At 35.7% G+C, this 21,343-nt stretch overlaps 1 protein-coding gene across 4 annotated transcripts in view; it reads left to right on the top strand.

Moving 5' to 3' along the window:
* The window catches only part of MED23 (mediator complex subunit 23), a 45,828-nt gene that overhangs the window by 7,440 nt on the left and 17,045 nt on the right, over positions 1-21,343 (top strand). For 3 of the 4 annotated variants that reach the window (XM_049654377.1, XM_049654380.1, XM_049654379.1), the window contains 11 exons: positions 411-480; positions 1,959-2,071; positions 3,536-3,631; positions 4,179-4,196; positions 9,290-9,490; positions 11,075-11,218; positions 13,261-13,406; positions 14,402-14,647; positions 16,442-16,584; positions 17,614-17,788; positions 19,647-19,810. In XM_049654377.1, the coding sequence (XP_049510334.1) occupies positions 411-480; positions 1,959-2,071; positions 3,536-3,631; positions 4,179-4,196; positions 9,290-9,490; positions 11,075-11,218; positions 13,261-13,406; positions 14,402-14,647; positions 16,442-16,584; positions 17,614-17,788; positions 19,647-19,810 (1,516 nt within the window). The remainder of the gene's footprint in view (positions 1-410; positions 481-1,958; positions 2,072-3,535; positions 3,632-4,178; positions 4,197-9,289; positions 9,491-11,074; positions 11,219-13,260; positions 13,407-14,401; positions 14,648-16,441; positions 16,585-17,613; positions 17,789-19,646; positions 19,811-21,343) is intronic. The other variant, XM_049654378.1, reaches the window with a different exon arrangement.

The raw sequence follows: 21,343 nt of genomic DNA, 5'->3' as shown, positions 1-21,343 counted from the left end.
CCCATCCCCCCTCCCACAACCCCTCCCGTTATATTAATCTAATTTTTGTGTGCTTATTTTCAAAATGGTCACTTTTTTCCTGAGATAAAATGTGCTTTTTTTTTTATCATTATAATGTATTTGTTTTATTTTTCTGCTATCTTCTTGAGACAGTTTCTATATCATGTGTTAAAATATACCAGCTTCATCAAATAGCTAAGGACATGGTGGTATGATTTGGCTTAATTCAGGGACAGATGAACTGGGAAGTAATTCTTTGTAAGGAAGTATAAGAGGACTAACTTTTGAGTCATTTTTATATGCTAGGTATTGTATTAAATCTTAACATATTGTCTCATTTTATATAAATGATGGTTATATTCAGAGCAGTCTTGATTTTATTTTTGTACTTGTTTTTGTTTTGTTTTTAGTTACTTGGAAACTTGGTATCAGACTTTGTGGATACCTTCAGGCCCACAGCAAGGATAAACTCCATTTGTGGTAGGATTATAATTTAAACTACACTAAATAATACCTGGTTTTTAGTCAGCTACTGAACAAAATTTGCAGATGTACCTTACACATGTCCTAGTGGTTTGTTATTTTGATAATTCTGTAGAAGCTTAATAATAGCCATTTCCTTGTTTTCAGGTACTTTTTGTGTTGAGTGTAGGGAGGAAAACACAGGTGTCTGGACTAGGTCTAAGCTTCAGGTGGAATCATTCTAGAAGATGTTTTTCCTGGTGAAAAGAGGGAACTTTTATTAGAGCTAGTAAAGCCCCATGGAATCTCCAGGCAACTAGAAGTCTCATCCGATCTGTCCCTCTGAGGCCATAGTACACAAGACTATCAGGTTCTTTCAGCCCATTCCAATTCACACTTTTGTTCTATACTTCATTTCTTTTGTTTTTCATTTTTTCATGTTTTGTTAGACTCTCGGAATTTTTTTATTTATTTTTTCCTTAGATTGTTCTTTTTGAGAAAAAGAGAGAGAGCAGGGGAGGGGCAGAGAAAGAGAATCTGAAGCAGTCTCCACTATCAGCACTGAGCCTGATGCAGGACTTGATCTCACAACCCTGAGATCATGACCTAACCTGAAACCAAGAGTAGGACATTTAACTGACTTAGCCACCCAGGCACCCCTCAGAATTTTCTTTTAAAAATAATCATGTGATTTGGCAATTTGTGTAGTCCGCAGCAGTGTTTGGGTATATAGACCATTATTTAGTTGATGACCAAATTTTCAGCACTTCTTGTGAGTCAGGTGCTATTCTAGATTGGAAATACAAAAATAAAGCAAACAGACACTAGACAGGTAGTTCTCAGACGTCTAGCTTTTGTAACTGAGTGGATATTGGTACCATTTAATGAATTCTAGAAGTGGTGCAGATTTGAGAAGCATGATGAGTTCAACTTAAGATGTGTTAAGCTTGAGGTGCCTGTGGGACATCCAAGTGACAATATTCATTAGGCAGTCGGGTATCTGAGTTGATGGTCATATGCTACATCTAAGGCCTCTAGGAACATCATGTGTAAAGTGAATCATGTTGACCCTAGACTAGAGATCTGTAAACTTTTTCTATAAATGGTGATATAGTAAATATTTTAGGCTTTAGGAACCATTCAGTCTGTTGGAACTCCTCGGCTCTGTCATTGTGGTGCAAAAGCATCAGTGTTCCAGTAAGACTTTACAAAAACAGGCGGCAAGCTGCATCTGGCCCACGGATTATAGTTTGCTATCTCTAACCTAGATACTTGGACAAATGTAACATTTTTGAATTTGGAATGTCTGTACAATTGGTCTTTGACCATCTGGACTAAAAATAATCAAAGAAAATTCCCGAAATTTAACTACAAGCTTTTTACAATCAGTGTCTGATTCAGCCCAGATATTTATTAAATATTCACAGAATGATCAAAGGACCAGGCATTTCTGTGTTCATGTTTACTTAAAAACATTTTTTTTGTAATACATACAGGCCGCTGCAGCCTTCTGCCAGTTGTAAATAACTCGGGAGCCATTTGTAACTCGTGGAAATTGGATCCTGCAACTCTTCGTTTTCCTTTGAAAGGCCTCTTGCCATATGATAAGGTATGTAGATAAATATAATGGAATTTTCGATCCATCTAACAGCCTTCATCCTGGATTATTTGATGTGTTGTGCTAAATTATCTCTTCATAGGCTGAAGAAGTACATATTTAATGAAAAATTGTGGTTTATCATGTGATTCTAGTATCCAATTATTCCCTGTGGTTTTTGATATTGTGGATGTTTATGCTCCAGTGGACAAAGCACATAGACTAAGAAAACTGAATCTTTAAGTAGAATCCTTGTTTTTATTCTTCCTTTACAAAGTGAGGACCAAAAATGAATTTGTGTGGTTCTTAAAATTCGAAGAGTGAGCCTCTCCTTTGTTAGATTTTTTATTTTTATTTTTTTAAGTTTCTTTAAGTAATCTCTACACCCAACATGGGGCTTGAACTCACAACCCTAAGATCAAGAGTCAGATGCTCTTCTGACTGAGCCAGCCAGGTGCCCTGACTTTTGTTAGATTTTTTAAAGAGGGGATGGAAAGGACAAAAGTGAAATAGAGTATTCTCAAAGGAAAAAAATCTATAAGTATCAATAAAATGAAGCATGACATACAGATACAACACTATACTGAAATTTGATAGATTCATTATAGTATGGTTGAAATGGTTATAGAGCAGGGTATGGGGAAGACTAGATATTTTTCATGTAAATGTTTCGTGTCAAAAATGATGTACAGAGCGATTAGGAAACTTGCTCAGAAGTGAGGAGAGTGAATAGTGAAACTAAGGTCACAATTCTGAGTTCTCGGCATATTATTAGTCAGCAAACTTTGGAATGTGAAAGAGTGGTAAACTACATGGAATTTATAGTTACCATGAGAGCAATGATATTGAAAATAGATAAATAACTTATGCACTTACTGTATGCCCAGCACTAAGAACTTTTTTGCAATAACCCTTATTCTTGACTATCGTCTTAGTGTCTCCATTATACATATGATGCAACTGAGACAGAGTGGGGTAGCAGTTTGGCTAAGGCCCCTTGTTTAGGAAATGGTAGAGTCAGTATTTGAACTCAGACAATCTGATTCCAGAATCTACACTCTTAACCCCTTTACTATCAAGTCATTTTCCTCCAAATTTGGAAGTAGTGTTTATATTAACACTATGAAAGTGATTGGAAACTGCCTCCATTCCTTTGGTTAGATTTCTGAGCAGAAGATTCTTTCCTTACAGTGATGCTTAAGACTTTCATGTGACTGTAACTGAAGTCATTTCAAAATTTAGCCTCTGTATGACCTTGGGCAAGTCCCTTCATCTCAGTTTTATCACCTATGAAATGAGGGGTGGGGTCAGATTAACTGTAAGCACTAAAATCCTATGATTTTTTTCCACTAGATACTGCCTACTGTATGAAGGTAACAAGTGCCTTTAGTGGATTTTTTTTATCCCAATTTCAAATTATTTGAATTAACATTTACTTTGATCTTGAAGCAATAATTTTTTTTATTTTCTTTAAAGGATCTGTTTGAACCACAGACTGCTTTGTTGAGATATGTATTGGAGCAGCCTTATTCCAGGGATATGGTCTGCAATATGCTAGGTTTAAATAAGCAGGTACTGTACTATGCTGGAAACCTAGTAAATTCTGCATAGAATCTGCACTATTCTTTTCTCTTTTCTTTGCTAGAGCTAACTGAGCAAAACAGTTAAGAACTATTTGGTGATTTTTTTTTTTTTTAATATGTGGTTTATTAAACAATGAATTGTTCCTATCATTTATATATTGCTTTAAAAATGTTTAAATTAAAAAGGAGATATTTTAAAAGTTGGTTTATTTTGCATTGCTTTTTTTTCTATAAGGCCAGTTTCAAGTATACCTTTTGCCAGAGAAACCTACACATGACTTAACCATAATTTTTGACTTTTTTGTTGTTTGGGTGCCTATTTTTATAACCCTTGGTATCTTCAGCGTGGCCTGGCTGCTGATTTTTTCCCCCCTTTTTGGTGTATGTTTGTTTTTGGTGGTTTAACATGTGGGAGGGTTTGTGCTGACTCTGGGTTCCTTGAGGCTGGCCTCATAGTCACTGTTTTGTCTTTTCTTTTTTTCTTCCTTTATTTTTGTTCTGTCCTGTCTTGTCCTGCCCATCCTCCAATGCTCTAGACCTTGAACATTGCTCAGGTATGTTCACAACCTTACTGTTGTATTGTGACTAACGATACGCTGGCCGCTTTGTAGCCACTGATTCCATTTAGAGAATACATGTATGGTCGGGGCTTGAAATTGGCAGGACCATGCTGAGACCAAGGCCACTAAAACGAATTTCTTCTTGGGATATGAGAGTTGTTTTTGGTGGATTGTTTTTGGTTTTGGTTTTTGGTGTTTGTTTTTTTATATTCTTTTTTTTTCTTTTTTCTTTTTTCCTTTTTTTTTTTTTTTTTAACAAAAAGAGACAACACCTGGCACACAATAACACCTGTCACTTTTTGATGGGTGGTTTTTCCTTCCCACTCCATTTTCCTTTTTTTTTTTTTTTTTCTTTTTTTATACTTTAGGGCTAAAGCTCGCCTTGTGGAATTTTCAGACATGGAAAGATTTGTGGTGGCCTTTATCTTTCCGGATTATTAAAACATAAATAAATAACATCTATAAAACTATTTACATTGCTTTGCCTTAAAACAAAAACAAATTAAAAACAAAACAAAAAAGAGGGAAAAGCACTTTACTAGAGATACGTTATTTTAAAAGTTGGAGTGGTAAACTTTATGCAGGGAAGGTTTTTTTGGAAACATGGGGATTGACTAAGAAATGTCACACTCTTAGGTGACCCCACACCTGCTTGACAAACACCCTTCTTTGTCAGTCTTTGCCAGAAGTGTCCTCCTCCTAGAGTGGGCTCCTTGCAATTGAAGCTCACCTGTGGTGGGAGAAAAACACTATGGCCAAACTTTACGAACCAAACTCTTATACAGTCCCAAGTCTGTTCCAGGACTTTTCACCTTTGAGATTTTAAGCAAAATAGTGGTTCCAATTATTTTTGTTAAAAATTTTTGAGCCCAACATATTAAAATAGACCAGCTTTTTGATTTTAAAAAGACGTTCTTGTCTAGGTTACATAAAATAGCGTTACTGTTTGCAATACTATAGTGAAGGTTGTGCCAGTGCTTCCATTTATAAAGCCCTATTTTTAAGGACATATAGCTTGGCCATAAAACTTGCTCAGTGTTGAAACTTTGCATGCCAAACCTCACCCTAGTAGCAGTATCTCTTTTATTATTTTAAGTTTTTTCTTCTGAAAAATTTACCAAGTTTCCTTGTTTGGACAAGCCTATGTTCATGTGAAACTGAACTGCCTCACACTACAGTACCTGACAGTCACTTCACACAATCTGTCAATTTAACATCTTAAATAGCAAGTCATTATTTCTGATCAGCTTTCACTTGAGTTAGAGGTAAGTATTCAGCCAACTTTGAAAGAATGCTTCATGCTATGTCTTAAAACTAATTTTTGCAATGAACTTTAAGTCATACTTGACTCAATTTTTTTTTTTACAGTTTGGTGGATAAATGTACCCATGGTCATTTGAGCTGCGAGTACCTTCCCCCAGATAGCCTTGGCTATCATTAGCTTTTTTCTCTTGGGATGCAGCTCTTCTCAGACTAGAAATTGACAAAACAATTCATAGAAGAGTATTTCTGATTTGATTATTTTAATAACAAGTTTCAACCTAAAAAAAGTTTATGACTAAGACATAAATCCGTAAAAAATAAAGTTTATAATGGAAATGCTGACAGAACATTATTAGTATTGGTCCCACTGTAAACATTGTCAAAAGTTCACAATTCATCAGTAATTGTTTGGTACAAAACTCTGTAGTGAATGGACTTGTAGATGGAAGATATATGCTGAACTGACTTGATATATTAATTTTACCACCTGGAAAGTAGAGTAGAAAGTGAGAATACAAAGTATAAGGCATATGATTAAAAATAAACAAGTTATCTTATCACATCTTTTATCATTACAGAACTATATCCTGCACTATACTTTCTTGTCCTTTCTCTAGCAATGCAATAATTTACTCAAAGCTTGAAACTTTTTAAGAGCTGTCCATATTGCATTTTCCAGTAGGAATTGGGCTATATTTTATCCTAAAGTTGGTCACATTCAAAAAGTCGTAAATAGCCCAGTTCTGTGACCAGCAAGGTGGAGTGTTCCCAGTGGAAGAATCCTGTTTTATATGTTCACACAGCTTCATGTTCTTTCTGCCCAAGAAGAACATCATATAACAGATACACCCCTCAAGCTCTTATGTGGTGGTGTGTGAACTCTGGCCACCCTGAGACAGTGATAGACCAATCACTCAATTATCTTTGAAAGGCACCATTGAAAGTGGTATTAACTGGCATAGGGCTGATTGGCAGAGAATATGATAAATAACGTACAAAGGGATTTTTCTTCCCAACTTGTCCTGAATAGGTATTGCTCTAAAATTGATTTCTAGCACTGAAATAATGGTTTGAAATTAACTTAAGCCCACCTAAGTACAATATGTTAAAATTTTGCCACAAAAGCAGTACCAGAACTGTTACATCAAAAGGGTCAGGGGCCACTTAATCTAGGATATGGTTACTTGGACTGAAAAGCATTATCATTTTCCACTTGAAATAGTGGTGGGAAAGAATCAGGGGCATGAGTGGAGGTCAATGTTAGTATTTCTATTAATGCCTTGTGCCTCCTTTTTAGCTTTTACCAAAGCTGAACATTTTAAATAAGTTTCCAATACAGTTTGAACTATCATGCAGAAATTGAAATGGTAAAATATTGAACTTAGATTCTTAATGTTAAAACAAGTTTTAACTAAATATTCATGTAAATATATAAACTAGCTAATTCAACTAAATGCCTAGATCTCGAAGGATTAAATTTACATAAGCTTTCAGAAAGCATGTTGTGAACAGCCATAGAGCATCCATTGGCTTACAGAAGTATCATAGCCTAGTGATTGATAATCTTTATCAGATCATTAAACTGCTTTACAAATTTTCATTTGTTCCACTTTGTAAAATAATATACATGGTGGAGAGTATTAATTTTAATGTACTTATTTTTTAGTAATGAAAACTAAAGCCAAACTTACTATTCTAAAGTAGTTAGTGTAGATCATTTTATATTTCAACAGGGGTTTTTTTTTTTTTTTTTTTTTTTTTTTTTTTGTATTAATAAAATTGGCAAATAAACAGAGGAACTAACCTATCTTGAAACTTGGTTTGAGAAATATCCTTGGCTTTCATCAAAACACCTGGGAAACACAGAGTTAATCCTGATAAATGTTCTGGCACACTCAGACGCCAGGGCATTAGATGTCATAGAGATTCCAGGCTGATTTAATTCTTAACAGAAAACTTAGAGGGAATTTGAATTGTGGTATGTATTGAAAGATCGTCAGCTTTAACTGTAAATTTCCTAGTTGTTCTTACTTTGTCAAAATCTTAATATTTTTGGTTTTCCTCTTTAAGTCATTAACTGTATGACTATTACTACACCCTAAAAATATGTAGGTAAAAGTCTGGTTTTTTAAAGACACACAGCTAATACTAAAAAGGGAAACTCCAAAATGACTCAGGTGCTAAAAACCAATTTTATTTAGTTTGCTCTTTTTTCCCCGAAGCAGACTGATGGAAGACCATCATGGATGGAGGAGTAGATGACAAATTGGTTAGTTTCCAAACTAGAAGGAAATTCCCATCAGTAATGAAAAATTCCTACTGGAAATCCTGGCTTTACTTCTTTTCACAAATTTTTCTGACTCTTGTATACTTTGAATGATTTCACTCTAAATTTGTGTTGTCTGACACATTCCTTAGGTTGTTGGTGGTTGGCAGAACTAGTGAATTTCAAGCCCTGTACACAGTAGTTTTGCATGCTGATTTAAGAAATAGTTCGTAGTGTTGTCTGTTGCACTTTGCTCTGCTTCATAATGATAATTACATTTGGAGGGAAAGTACTGTAGTCCCAACTGGTGGTGTTAATATTGCTATTTGTAAACCTGTAATGTGGTTGAACTGTGATCATGGCATTGTGTTTTGGAAAAAATATGAAACAACCATTGATGCTTACTGTTTCGGATAGATGTTTGTTTTATTTGCATGCTTTAAGAAAGTGCAGCTATATTGGAGCTTTACAAGTTTGGAGCTGGCAAAGAGCATGCAAAAGAGGGGATGCTATTCATTATGTTTTGTTTTTTTCCCAAATCCGTCCCCATTTTGCATTTTTTCCCTAAATTTAAAGAAATCATATCCCTTTTTCATGGCAAAAGACTAATAATCACATCTAAAGCTTAGAAGGAAAGCATCTGTATTAGTAATTGTATTCACTAGAAAGGCTTCCAACTGCCTGGCTATTAAGTCATATAACATATTTTATAAAAGAAATATGAAAATGGCTTAAAATATGGCTTAACATATTTCTTTTGGTAAAAGCATATTTTTTAAATCACTTTAAAAGCATAAATCTTTTTGCCTCTAGAAAGGGAAGTTGCATTTTCATTTTAGTGTTTAAATTCAATTCTTTTTCTTGTTTTAGATTTTAAAATAGTCTAATTTGAAATTAAAGCTGCATTATGTTTGGCTTTTAAGAAGGAAGAGCAGAGATTAACTTTGAGGTCGGTTATTCAGTAGAGGAAGTTTCCATTTCAATATCAGGATCAATACCACACACCGAAAAACAGATACTGAGTGTAATCTGGCAGCTATTTAGATATATCTCTGTGTGTAAAGGTACTGTAAACTTGTGGTGGTTGCTTTAAAATACATAGATTCTCACTGCCTTGTTTGTTCTCCTCACGATATTTGATTCTTGGAAATTCGGGGTTCTTCTATTTTGAGTTAGAATAGAAAATTAATACTACTATCCTCATTTCCTATGCTTTTTAAATTATCTTTTTTTCAAAGGATAAATAACTAAATTTTCTGCCTTGCAGTACCCTTTGTCAAATTGAAGCAGTGATGTCTGATGTCTGTAGTAAAAGTTAAAAGTGAATAGGAAGTCTGTTTTGTGTGAGATCTGAAAAATAATCTTTGTAATGGAACTCATCCTCTATGATAATGTAACGTGATGCAGCTTTAATAGACTAAACCTAACCTTAACTTTCTAAGTTCAACTTCATTCCATGCTTCTCAGCCTCTTGTTACAATTAATGCCCATTAACCGGTAAACTTCTGAAACTAACCGGGAGGCTTTTGGAATACTGTATCTAATCTCTGCCCTACAGCACAAGCAGCGTTGCCCTGTGCTGGAGGACCAGTTGGTGGATCTGGTGGTCTATGCCATGGAGCGGTCCGAGACCGAGGAGAAGTTTGACGATGGGGGCACGAGCCAACTCCTGTGGCAGCACCTCTCGAGTCAGCTCATTTTCTTTGTGCTTTTCCAGTTTGCAAGTTTCCCACATATGGTCCTTTCTCTTCATCAGAAGGTGAGTACCAACTGTCCTGTCGGAGCCACTTCACCTGTCGATTGGTCGGCTTTAGACGGGTATCGACGCTGCCTAGTGGTTTTGGCAGTGGCAGAAGCTCTGAGCCCTGATGGCCGTTTTGTTCAGTGCCTTTATGGCTTCTAAACTTTCCACTTTCTTGTCACTGTAAATATTGGTTTCAGTCATTCATTCCACATATTCATAGTGCGAGGACCAGGGGATACAAAATGAAAAGGCACTACAGTACCCTCAAGGAGCTCCTTACTCGTGGGAAGATATAGCTATAAACAATTTGATTACAATAGTAGTTCGCATAATGGAAGTATGTTTTCCTGCAATGGAAACGAAAGAGAATAATCCCTATTAAAGACATCAGGAATGGCTTTAGCAAAGAGATATTGAAGACAAATAGAAATTTGCCAAGAGGAAAAGATAGGAAAGTGTTTCCATAGCAGTAAGATGATCATTTTGGAAAGGACAAAAGTGTGTGAGAACTGGAGAGAAAAATATAAATGGGGAAGTGTTAGTGAGAACAGAAAGGCAGTAAGGCAAGACCAGACGTGGAAAGCTTTATGTGGACAAACGTATTTGTTCTAATGAGTTTAGATTCTCTTTGGGCGGCAAATGAGGAGGGGAATGACCTCATCATATATACGTTGGAATAATTACTGCTAATTGCCACATGTAGGAAGATGGGGACATAAAGATGGACGGGTCCAAAGTCAGAGGCAAGGATGTTGGTAAGGGAACCTTTGCAGTGATCTGGGTGGGAGATGCTGACGGCCTAAGCCAGAAAAGAGAGGAGGAGCCCAAGACCAGAAAAGCTGAGAGGTGAATAGGACTTGGTAATGGGTAGGTAACAGAGGGAGTAACAGGAGTCTGGCATCACTCACTGGTTTCTACTTTGGCAGTGAATGAAAAAGTGGGACAATGAATCCAAAACAGGGAACACAAATGGACGAGGAAATTTGTAGAAGAGTTGGTTTTATCATAATGTTTTAGACATGTTGAATGCAAATAAATGTTGTTATAACATCTCTACAGCATGATTTTTGGGGGGAAAATTTTTCGTAAGCATTGTTAAAATCCTTCTAACCACCAGTTCCCCCCACTGCCACCCCCACCACCGTTGATTTCTGTTCTAATCTACAGGAAACCAGGAAAAGTGTTTTTTGATACCCACTCCTCAAGGATTTTAAATTAAAGAAAAAAAAATCCTTTTTGTATAATGAAGTATTCCTTGTGTTTTGATGAAAGATTTTTAGCAATTATCTTATATTAAACTTGATTCTCTTGCATACATGATCAACTTAGTTATGCTCTAAAACATTGAACTTTTGATATGTATAGTTGTTTTGGGATCAGGGAGGAACTCTATATATAATATTAAAATAAAACGCTTTGCTTGGTGTGTCTTAAGTTGAGATTAAGTATTGTAAATGCCAAAGTGGGATGCTAACTTCTGGAGAACAGGGTTTCTCCTGTTTTTTGTGGGGGTTTTGTTTTGGTTTTTTTCCCTTTAAACTTTACTACATCCATCTCTTTAACCAGCTGTGTAGATCTGTATTTAAACATCTTTTACAGTTAGCAGGGAGAGGACTGATTAAAGGCAGAGATCATCTAATGTGGGTTCTCCTGCAATTCATTTCTGGAAGTATTCAGAAAAATGCACTCGCTGATTTTCTCCCTGTCATGAAGCTCTTTGACCTTCTGTATCCAGAAAAAGAAGTAAGTTTTACAAATTGTTAACAGTGTGATGAGGGGAGTATGTCTAATTTATATGTAAGGATTTTTGTGTGATTTTGTGAACAGGTTACCAGATTTGGAAGCTGAAAACCTGGGTTCTTTCCCAATTCTGTGACTAAAAATCATGAGATGGTACATTAGTCTCTCTTGATATTAGTTTACTCATGGAAAGTGAAGAAATTGAACTAGATTAGTTCTGAAGCTTATCTTAAATTGAACATCTATAGCAAGCTCTTTCTCTTTTTTTTTTTTTTTTTTTTTTTTTTTTTTTTGAGAGGGAGCATGAACAGGGGAGGGGAGGAGGGAGAGGAAGAGCAAGTATCTTCAACAGGCCCTATGCCCAGCACGGAGTCCAACATGGGGCTCGATCTCACAGTCATGAGATCATGACCTGAAACGAAATCAAAAGTGGTATACTTAACCAACTGAGCCAGCCAGGTGTATTTCTCTGTATTCTAAGTAGGTTTACAATTTTTTAAAAGCATTAAGCTGTTTTGATCTATACAAATCATTGAATGATCAAATAACGTCAGTGTCTGTTAATGTCTGTTTTTGTTTGTTTGTGAGTTTAGTATGTTCCCCCATTGTTCTGTTAGATGAGGTATTTGGGTAAAATATGGTATATATTGACGATTGCCATTTCTTTAAACACATGTTATTATGGAAATTTTTAAATGCACAAAAAAGGTAGGGTGAATAAAAAAATAAACCCCTGTGTACTCATCACCAAAAAATATTTTCTAAGTTTTTCATTAGTCTCGGGTATACAGTATAGTGATTCAACAATTCTGTATGTTAGTGCTCATCAAGATAAGCGTACTCTTATCCCCATCACCTATTTTACCCATCCCCCTACCCACCCACCTCCCCTCTGGTAGCCATCACTTTGTTCTTTATAATTAAAAGTCTATTTCTTGGTTTGTCTCTCCCTTTTTTTTTTCTTTGCTCATTTGTTTTGTTTCTTAAATTCCACATATGAGTGAAATCATATGGTATTTGTCTTTCCCTAACTGCCTTATTTCACTTAACATACTCTTTAGCTCCAACCATGTTGCAAATGACAAGATTTCATTCTTTTTTGTGACTAATATTCCATCGTGTGTGTGTGTGTGTGTGTGTGTGTGTGTGTACGCCATATCTTCATTCATTCATTCATCAATGTACACTTGGGCTGCTTCCATAATTTGGCTGTTGTAAATAATGTTGCAGTAAGCACAGGGGTGTGTGTATCTCTTTGAATTCATGTTTTTCTGTTTTGGGGGTAAATACCTAGTAGCGTGATTACTGGATTGTAGAGTAGTTCTAACTTTTAAGGAACTTTTTGAGGAACCTCCATGATGTCTTCCACAGTTTGCATTCCCACCAACAGTGCACAAGGTTCCTTTTTCTCCACATCCTCACCAACACTTGTTTCTTGTGTTTTCTATTTTGGCCATTCTGACAGGTGTGAGGTGATACATCATTGTAGTTTTAAGAAACATCCTTGCTTCATCTTTCCACTTATCTTTTTTTGTTAATACTAGACAATTTTAAAGCAAATTCCACATGTCCATATCATTTCCCCCATCAGTATTCAATATGTATAGTGTGTGTGATAATATATATTGAATACAGTACTTATTTAGATTGCATATTTCTTAATTTTTCTATGTTCTTGAAAACCATATATGTGACCTTTAGAAATTCTGAGTTTACAGTATATTTATCACATTCAGTAAAATTTCATAATGTGTCTGTTTTTTAAAGAATGTAAATTTTTGAATGATTGTGAGTGCTCTGTGACAGCACCTGTGAATTTCTGTTAATTCCTTGGCAAGTAAACAATCTTGTAATAGTTTTAATTTTTTATAGCTGTTAGATCTTCTGATTTATATTATTAAAGAGTCAAAGAACAATTGAAGCTGAATTAATACAGGGTATTTTAAAAAGTTATATCAACAATGAATTATTAGAATACATATTTATTAAAATATTTACAATTTGTTAATTCTTCTCTTTCTTATAATATGCAAATTGTTTTCCAGTATATCCCAGTTCCTGATATTAACAAACCCCAGTCAACTCATGCCTTTGCAATGACTTGCATTTGGATTCATCTCAATAGAAAAGCCCAAAATGACAACTCCAAGTTACAGATTCCAATACCTCATTCTCTAAAGCTTCACCATGAGTAAGTAATTTGTAGCTTAACAGTTCATTTTTTAAAATTACTGTTTTAAAAAATAGCAATGACATTAGCCTAATATTATAGGCTAATGTCAGTCTCGGTATTTGTATGAAGTATAGAAATCTCCCCACACCCACTGGAGGTAAAGGTGAATATTTAATTGCATGTCCTGCCAAGAGAGACTGACCAATAACCTGCATCAGAAAACAATTAGAAAATTAATTCTGTTTATATGTATGCAGATATATAATTTTTAATTTCCAGGTCTAATCTTTGCTTTTACATGTTTTACCTTAATTAAAGTTTTTAATTTCCAAAAGTATGTGAAAATGTTTCCAAATTTCCTAAGCACTCAGGATTTGAGCATGATCTGACAGATCTCTTTCACTCCCTGGCTGCCAGGACTGTTTGAGCTTTTCTGGCTGGTGTGCTCCCTTACATCATTTCCAGAGCTGTGATAACTCAAAGAAGATGCTCTTAAAAAGAGCATAAGACTTGGCTTTAGATAGTCACGGATATTAGGAATATCTGAACTTCCCACCTAGAACTTCTGAAAAGGATCCCCAGATCTCTTCATAGGAGACTGTAGGGGAGTCAGACTTCACATTCCATTTGGCTGTCCCTTTATGAGACATTCCTCAATCATCTTTTCACAGTGACATCTATAATGAAGGCACATTGTTATACTTAGCCAGATGGATAATAAATAGAATTTGTAAGTTACTTGTTCATTATTTGAATCTTAGTGCTGTGTATGTAGTAATACTTAACACATATTCATTAACTGGTAGCTTATTATTATTTAAGTTCTTGTTGATATGCTACTTAAACTTTTGTACGTTAACCACTCTATATTTTGAGCAGAAACTATTATACCTGTAGGAATAAAGATAGTATTGGTAAATCATTTCATGAAAGTAAATGTTTTTTAAAACACAAAGCTAACTTTCTGGAAGTTACTTGCGTTTTTTACTGTTTGATGGTACTTGAAATTGTAGGTTCCTACAGCAGAGTCTTAGAAATAAAAGTTTACAGATGAATGACTATAAGATCGCCCTGCTGTGTAATGCATACTCTACAAATTCAGAATGTTTTACATTACCCATGGGAGCTCTGGTAGAAACTATTTATGGGAATGGAATTATGAGAGTACCTCTTCCTGGAACGAGCTGCTTGGCTTCCGCGTCTATTACTCCCTTACCCATGAACCTCCTGGACTCACTGACGGTTCATGCCAAAATGAGGTATGTTCTTTTTATTTATTTGGTCCTGTGTTGGGGAATTGATATCGGTGTAGTACAGACATGATTTCATGATTATGTGTGTGTTTTTTATGGTCAATTGCATTTTTTTCATGATTTGGTTTATTATAAAAGTTATTTATTATAGGAACTCTAGAATATAAAATAAACCTGAAGAAAATAACTGCTATAATCTCATCATAACAAATAAGCATTGTAAAATTTTTTGGTATATGTTCTGAGTCTTTTTTTCTATGTATAAATATATAAATTTATGGGCTAGGTTTTTTGTTTTTTTTTTTAATAAAATGTGTTCTTACAGTAACACTTTGTTATAATCACCTTTTCCCCATAATAATCTGTCAAACACCTCTTTAGGTTTAGTGTTTTTCAGAAACATCTGTTTTAATTGCTACAAAGAAGTCTTTGGTGTGGCCATATATAATTATTTAGCCAGTTCTGCATTGTTGGGCATGAGTTATTCATGGTGTCTTACTATTATAATGATGGCTAGAAGACTATTTTTATGTCTTTACATCTACCCATAGTACATTTTTATCAAGTAATTTGCTGGAAATAGCTGAGTCCAGGAATGTTAAAATTATAATGCCTTTGCTGTATTGATTACAAATAGGATGCTCTTAGAATTGACATTATGGTTTCCAAAAGACAGAAAATGCTCTGTTGGGTGTGATTCTTGAACCTTAAGTACCCCTTAAGAGCCAAGCTGATAATGTAAATGAGTGACACATTCTGCTGAGTGGAAGAGAGTCAGATATTAGTGCACATGGAAGTGTGTGTATATAGAAGGAATTGAGGCTGACTGAAGCTTTCCTCATGGTGCTGCCATTTTAGCTAATTTCTATAATGTAAGAACGTAAGCTAATGTAACTAAATCTTCTAAATTTTTTTTGAGAAGGAGTAGAAATCCAGATTTTTATTTCTAGTCTTTCAGCTCTTAAGTACTGGCTCAAACATCAGACACTGTGGGTGAAAGAGAATGTATCTGTGGGACATCAGTTCTAGAAAAGCCATGCTCTTTTTCTCATGGTAAACATTGTCATAAAATTATACATGTGCTTTACCTGCTTGGGTGACAGAGTTGAGGGAAGCCCTGTTAGAACCCAACATTTGGATCTTAGCAGTGATTTTTTTTTTTAAGTAATTCCATAATAAAAGTTGTTTACTTTCTCAAACAGTTTTAGTTACATATTTGAAAGAGAAAAACAGACTAAAGCCATTCATGCATGTTCTTTTATTAAAATTATTTTTGAGGTTTGGGTTTCTTTTTGTGTTTTAGTTTTTGTTTCAGTCTTTTTTTAAAAAAAAAATATGTATTTTGAGAGTGCACAGGGGAGGGGCAGAGAGAGAGGGAGAGAGAGAATCCCAAGTGGGCTGTAAGCCGTCAGTGCAGAACCTGACGCAGTGCTTGATCTTATGAACCGTGAGAGCATGACCTGAGCCAAAATCGAGTTGGACGCTTAACCAACTGAGCCACCCAGCTGCCCCTGGTCTTTTTATTTATTTTTTTTTCAATTCAAGTGTATTATGAGTTGTCCCCAAATTTTGCTTTTTGCATGAGCAGAGGGATCCTGATGCACATTGAAAACACCATGGAAACCAGAATTCGTCTCAGGTTATACAGTGCATCACTACCAGGTGTCCTGCATGGCTGAAATGATTAAAATGGAGCTCATTCATTTTTGAACTTAGATTTATACCAAGTTTCCTATAAATACACTAATCCTATGTTTATGTCAAAAATATGGATTTTTCTTTTCTTTTGTTTCTCCTCAGCCTTATCCATAGCATTGCTACCAGAGTGATAAAACTTGCTCATGCAAAATCCAGTGTGGCCTTGGCTCCAGCCCTAGTGGAAACGTACAGTCGTTTATTGGTCTATATGGAAATAGAGTCTTTGGGCATCAAAGGATTTATCAGTAAGACGGGACTTTCTGGTGTTTGTACCCATTAACCCATTCATTCATTCAACAGGTATTCTTTTAGGTGCTGGGGATACAACAGCGTAAAGATGTCACTGCCATCATAGAGATTACCTGCTAATGAGGGAGACAAGTAAATAAATGAAGTATAGAATATGTCAGATGATATGTCTTATGGAGAAAAATAAAGCAAAAAAGGGGGGTAGGAAGTGTGAGAATCAGGAGAGTAAGCTGCATTTTTAAGTAAAGTTATTATGATAAGAAAGGGGTATTATGTTAAGTGCTTGGGATACAATGAGCTAAACAGACATGGTCCCTGTACTCATGCAAGAATCTGTGGTCTCATATGCTTCTTTTGCTAGTTTGCCCCTGGGGCTAAGTCTGGCAATAGGAAAGGAGTTTTCCTGCATTTTAGAAGACAGCTTGTAATGTTTATTAGTTGTTACATAGTTCTAAATAATATATACTTTGTAATATAGAAGTTTTTTTCTGATTCATGGTAATTGTAACTTTTCACTAATATGGTATAATTTTAGTTTTAACCATAATTACTCTTCTTCCCAGATAATCAAGGGTTCAATAAAACTTTTTGGGGAGAGAGGAGGGAATAGGGGTGGGTGTAATGCAATCTGTATATTAAAAAGTGATCCTCATGCTTCAAAAGACTGGAAACATTAACTTTATAAAAGTAATTTGAAAGAACTGAGAAGTGAGGAAGGGTAATTTTTTTTTTCATTTAATGTCTCTTATTTTTCTAGATGAACTTGAGTCTCATTTGTCAAATTCCAGGGGGAAAAAAAAGGGCAAACTTGGTATTATTATTAGGATCTGGACTTTTTTCATTACCATTAAGGGAGAAATTATGGAGAAAATTTGGAAAGTGTGTGTGTGTGTGTGTGTGTGTGTGTGTGTGTGTGTGTGTGTTCATGATCAAATCTTTACGTAGATTTTACTCCATGTGACTCTTGAAATGTTTTTAATTCATAACTTTTATAATTGGTGCCTTAAATTGTCTTATTCCTCAAGGTCAACTTTTGCCAACTGTTTTCAAGTCACATGCCTGGGGGATCTTGCACACACTTCTTGAGATGTTCAGCTACCGGATGCACCACATTCAGCCTCATTACCGAGTGCAGCTCCTGAGCCATCTTCATACTTTAGCTGCAGTTGCACAAACAAACCAGAACCAGCTCCATCTCTGGTGAGTTCTTTGATGACTGTCTTCCCTTAAGATTTATTAGAAACTTTGTTGGAGATGGGAACTTAATCCTTGATAGTATTTTTATTCATTTGTCATAAAACTCTTCTTCTAGAGCATCTTATTTCCAATATAGAAGTAGAGTACAGCTTTTAAATAGAAAGTTATTAAGATAGTTGAGTCCTTGCCTAGTGATCTTTGGACTGAGAAAAAGTACTTTCAAGGCCTTTGATGATATGTTCTAATTTAGCCCTTTAGAATATTGGATTTAGGAGGCGCTTGGGTGGCTCAATCGGTTAAGCGTCAGACTTGGGCTCATGTCATGATCTCACAGTTCGTGGGTTGGAGCCCCGCACTGGACTCTGTGCTGATGGCGCAGAGCCTGGAGCCTGCTTGAGTTCTTTGTCTCCCTCTCTACCCCTCCCTCCCTCCCTCCCTCTCTCTCTCTCTCTCTCTCTCTCTCTCTCTCAAAAATTAAACATTAAAAATATTTAGAATATTGGATTTTTTTTTAATTTTTTTTAATGTTTTTTATTTATTTTTGAGACAGAGAGACACAGAGCATGAACGGGGGAGGGGCAGAGAGAGAGGGAGACACAGAATCGGAAGCAGGCTCCAGGCTCTGAGCCGTCAGCCCAGAGCCCGACGCGGGGCTTGAACTCGCAGACCGCGAGATCGTGACCTGAGCCGAAGTCGGACGCTTAACCGACTGAGCCACCCAGGCGCCCCTAGAATATTGGATTTATTTATTTATTTATTTATTTTTTTAAATTTTTTTTTTTAACGTTTATTTATTTTTGAGACAGAGAGAGACAGAGCATGAACGGGGGAGGGTCAGAGAGAGAGGGAGACACAGAATAGGAAGCAGGCTCCAGGCTCTGAGCCATCAGCCCAGAGCCCGATGCGGGGCTCGAACTCACGGACCATGAGATCGTGACCTGAGCTGAAGTCGGAGGCTTAACCGACTGAGCCACCCAGGCGCCCAAGATTTAAATATACTTTAGATTATGGTTAAATTGTCATGTCATTTTGATTTTGTTTTAAGTGAAAATATATTTGAGATTTAAAAATATAAATTTTTTTTAAGGGGCACTTGGGTTCTAATTTAGCCCTTTAGAATGGTTGGTTGAGCATCCAACTTCTGCTCAGGTCATGATCATCGTTCAGTTTGTGAGTTCCAGCCCTGCATTGGCCACTCTGCTGTCAGCACCCACCCTGCTTTAGATCCTTTGTCCCTCTCTCTCTCTCTGCCCCTCCCATGCCTTTGTGCGTGCACGTTCTCTGAATGAATAAACATTAATAAAATAAAATAAAATTTTTTTAAATATAATTTTTTTAAGTAAGAGGCTACTTTAACATTTATTTATTTTGAGAGACAGAGAGTACAAGCAGGGGAGGGGCAGAGAGAGAGGGAGAGAGACTCCCAAATGGGCTCCATACAGTACAGAGCCCAACGTGGAGCTTGAACCCACAAACTGTGAGATCATGACCTGAGCGGAAATCAAGAGTTGGATGCTTAAGCGACTGAGCCACCCACACACCCCTAAAAAATGTAATTTTTGAAATCCTATATATCCAGGTGAAATTGTTTAGTCCTATAAGCTGCAGGCTATCTTTTTCAAATATGTAAAAAATGTCAGATGGTGTTTGCTATAACATTTGGTATCTCAGGTTTTTAAGACAAAGTTCATTCTTACTCAAAGGAGGAAGGTTTTTTTTTTTTTTTAATCAAAGAAGAGGAATTCAAAGTTTGCATATTTTTCAATTGTAATTAACCTAGAACTAGATTCAATTCTATAATTCTGAAATTTTATATGCCACTTAACTTTTTCACATTTCTTTTTGTTCTCTCACCTTTTAGTGTTGAGAGTACCGCACTTAGGCTTATAACAGCATTAGGTAGTTCGGAGGTACAGCCACAGTTCACACGCTTCCTGAGTGATCCCAAAACGGTGCTGTCCGCGGAATCTGAGGAGCTGAACCGAGCCTTGATATTGACCTTAGCTAGAGCAACTCATGTAACAGGTACAGTGAATGTGCGACCATCAATAGGGAAAACAAATGAATTAAAGCGTGCTGTGTCCTTAGCGATTATTAAAGAAGCATCGCAAAAAGACCCTTTTCATATGTTTAAAAAAAAAGTTGTTTTAATACCTTCACCATTTCAATCATTAATGTAGGTTCTTCTGTGTGCTCTCATTTTTTAACTAGGTTGAGCTTCAGTTTCCAGCCATTTTACATCATTTTTAAGTAGTGGTTCTTGACCTTTTTGGTCTCAGGACCACTTAACATTTGTAAATTTTTTTTAATGTTTACTTTTTCAGAGAGAGAGGGAGACAGAGTGTGAGTGGGGAAGGGGGAGGAGGGGCAGAGAGAGAGGGAGACACACAATCTGAAGCAGGCTCCAGACTCTGAGCTGTCAGCACAGAGCCTGAGGCAGAGCTTGAACTCATGGACTGTGAGATCATGACCAGAGCCAAGGTGGAACGTTCAACCGACTGAGCCATCCAGGCACCGCAGGACCATTTAACATTCTTAAAAACATACAAATTCCCAAAGATTTTCCATTTATATGGATTTTACCAACATTTATTATTTTATCAATATTTACCTTATAGATATTAAGATAGATGCTTTTTTAGTATTTGTTTGATTCCCTTAAAAATAATAAACATATATTAACATTGTAATTTTTTATGAAAAATAAATTATATATTCTCTAAAACAAAACTTTAGTGAGAAGAGGTGCCATTTTTTCACATTTTTTACATCTCTCTTTAATATCTGATGTAAAGAAAGCTTTGCTAGATTCTCAGATTTACTTCTGCATTTCACCTATCTCAATATGTTATTTTAGAAATGAAGAAAATATGGCCTCACCCAGGTAACAGGTTGGAAAGGAGAGGAGTATTTTAATAGCCTTTCCGATAATTGTGAATACTCTTTGATGTCACACAAAATTGGACAAGTGATGGTTTCTTAAATGTTTGGTGCAATGTAGAATGCAATCCAAAATTCTATCAGTGAACTTTTTTTACTCTATTACATTATAACCCATTGGTCTGTTTTGCACATTTAATGGATTTTTTTAATCCATATTTTGTAGCTTCATGAATTAGTGTTTTGGAAGACATTGGTTCAGTGAATTATATAGATCTTATAAATGTTCACACACTTCATTATACAGTATCATAAAATTACATTTGTTTATATCACTACAAATTTCTTTAGGAAAATCTTTAAGTTTTATAAAACTATTAGGTTTATAGTAGTAGATACAAGTTTTCCAAAATTTTGATTTTTCACTTGAAGTGTCAAATTTTATCACTGGCAAAAGATGTGGTCATTTGTTTTCCTTGAAGTAACAGGCTCCCTTTGTTAATTTTCAAGAAAATGTGTGCTTAGTGCCCAAGTCTGAATAACTGTGGTTTTCTGTCAGATGTTCTTTTAAGTAAAAATGGAATTCCATTTTTAAAAAAAGAGCTAATTTCACTCAGTATTCAAACAATTGCACAAGTACTTTTCCTTAAGATACCCATCATACTTTGATGTATAATA

The sequence above is a fragment of the Panthera uncia genome (assembly GCF_023721935.1).
Source record: "Panthera uncia isolate 11264 chromosome B2 unlocalized genomic scaffold, Puncia_PCG_1.0 HiC_scaffold_24, whole genome shotgun sequence".
In the NCBI taxonomy this organism is placed as follows: domain Eukaryota; kingdom Metazoa; phylum Chordata; class Mammalia; order Carnivora; family Felidae; genus Panthera; species Panthera uncia.
This window is presented reverse-complemented; position numbering and strand designations above follow the sequence as displayed.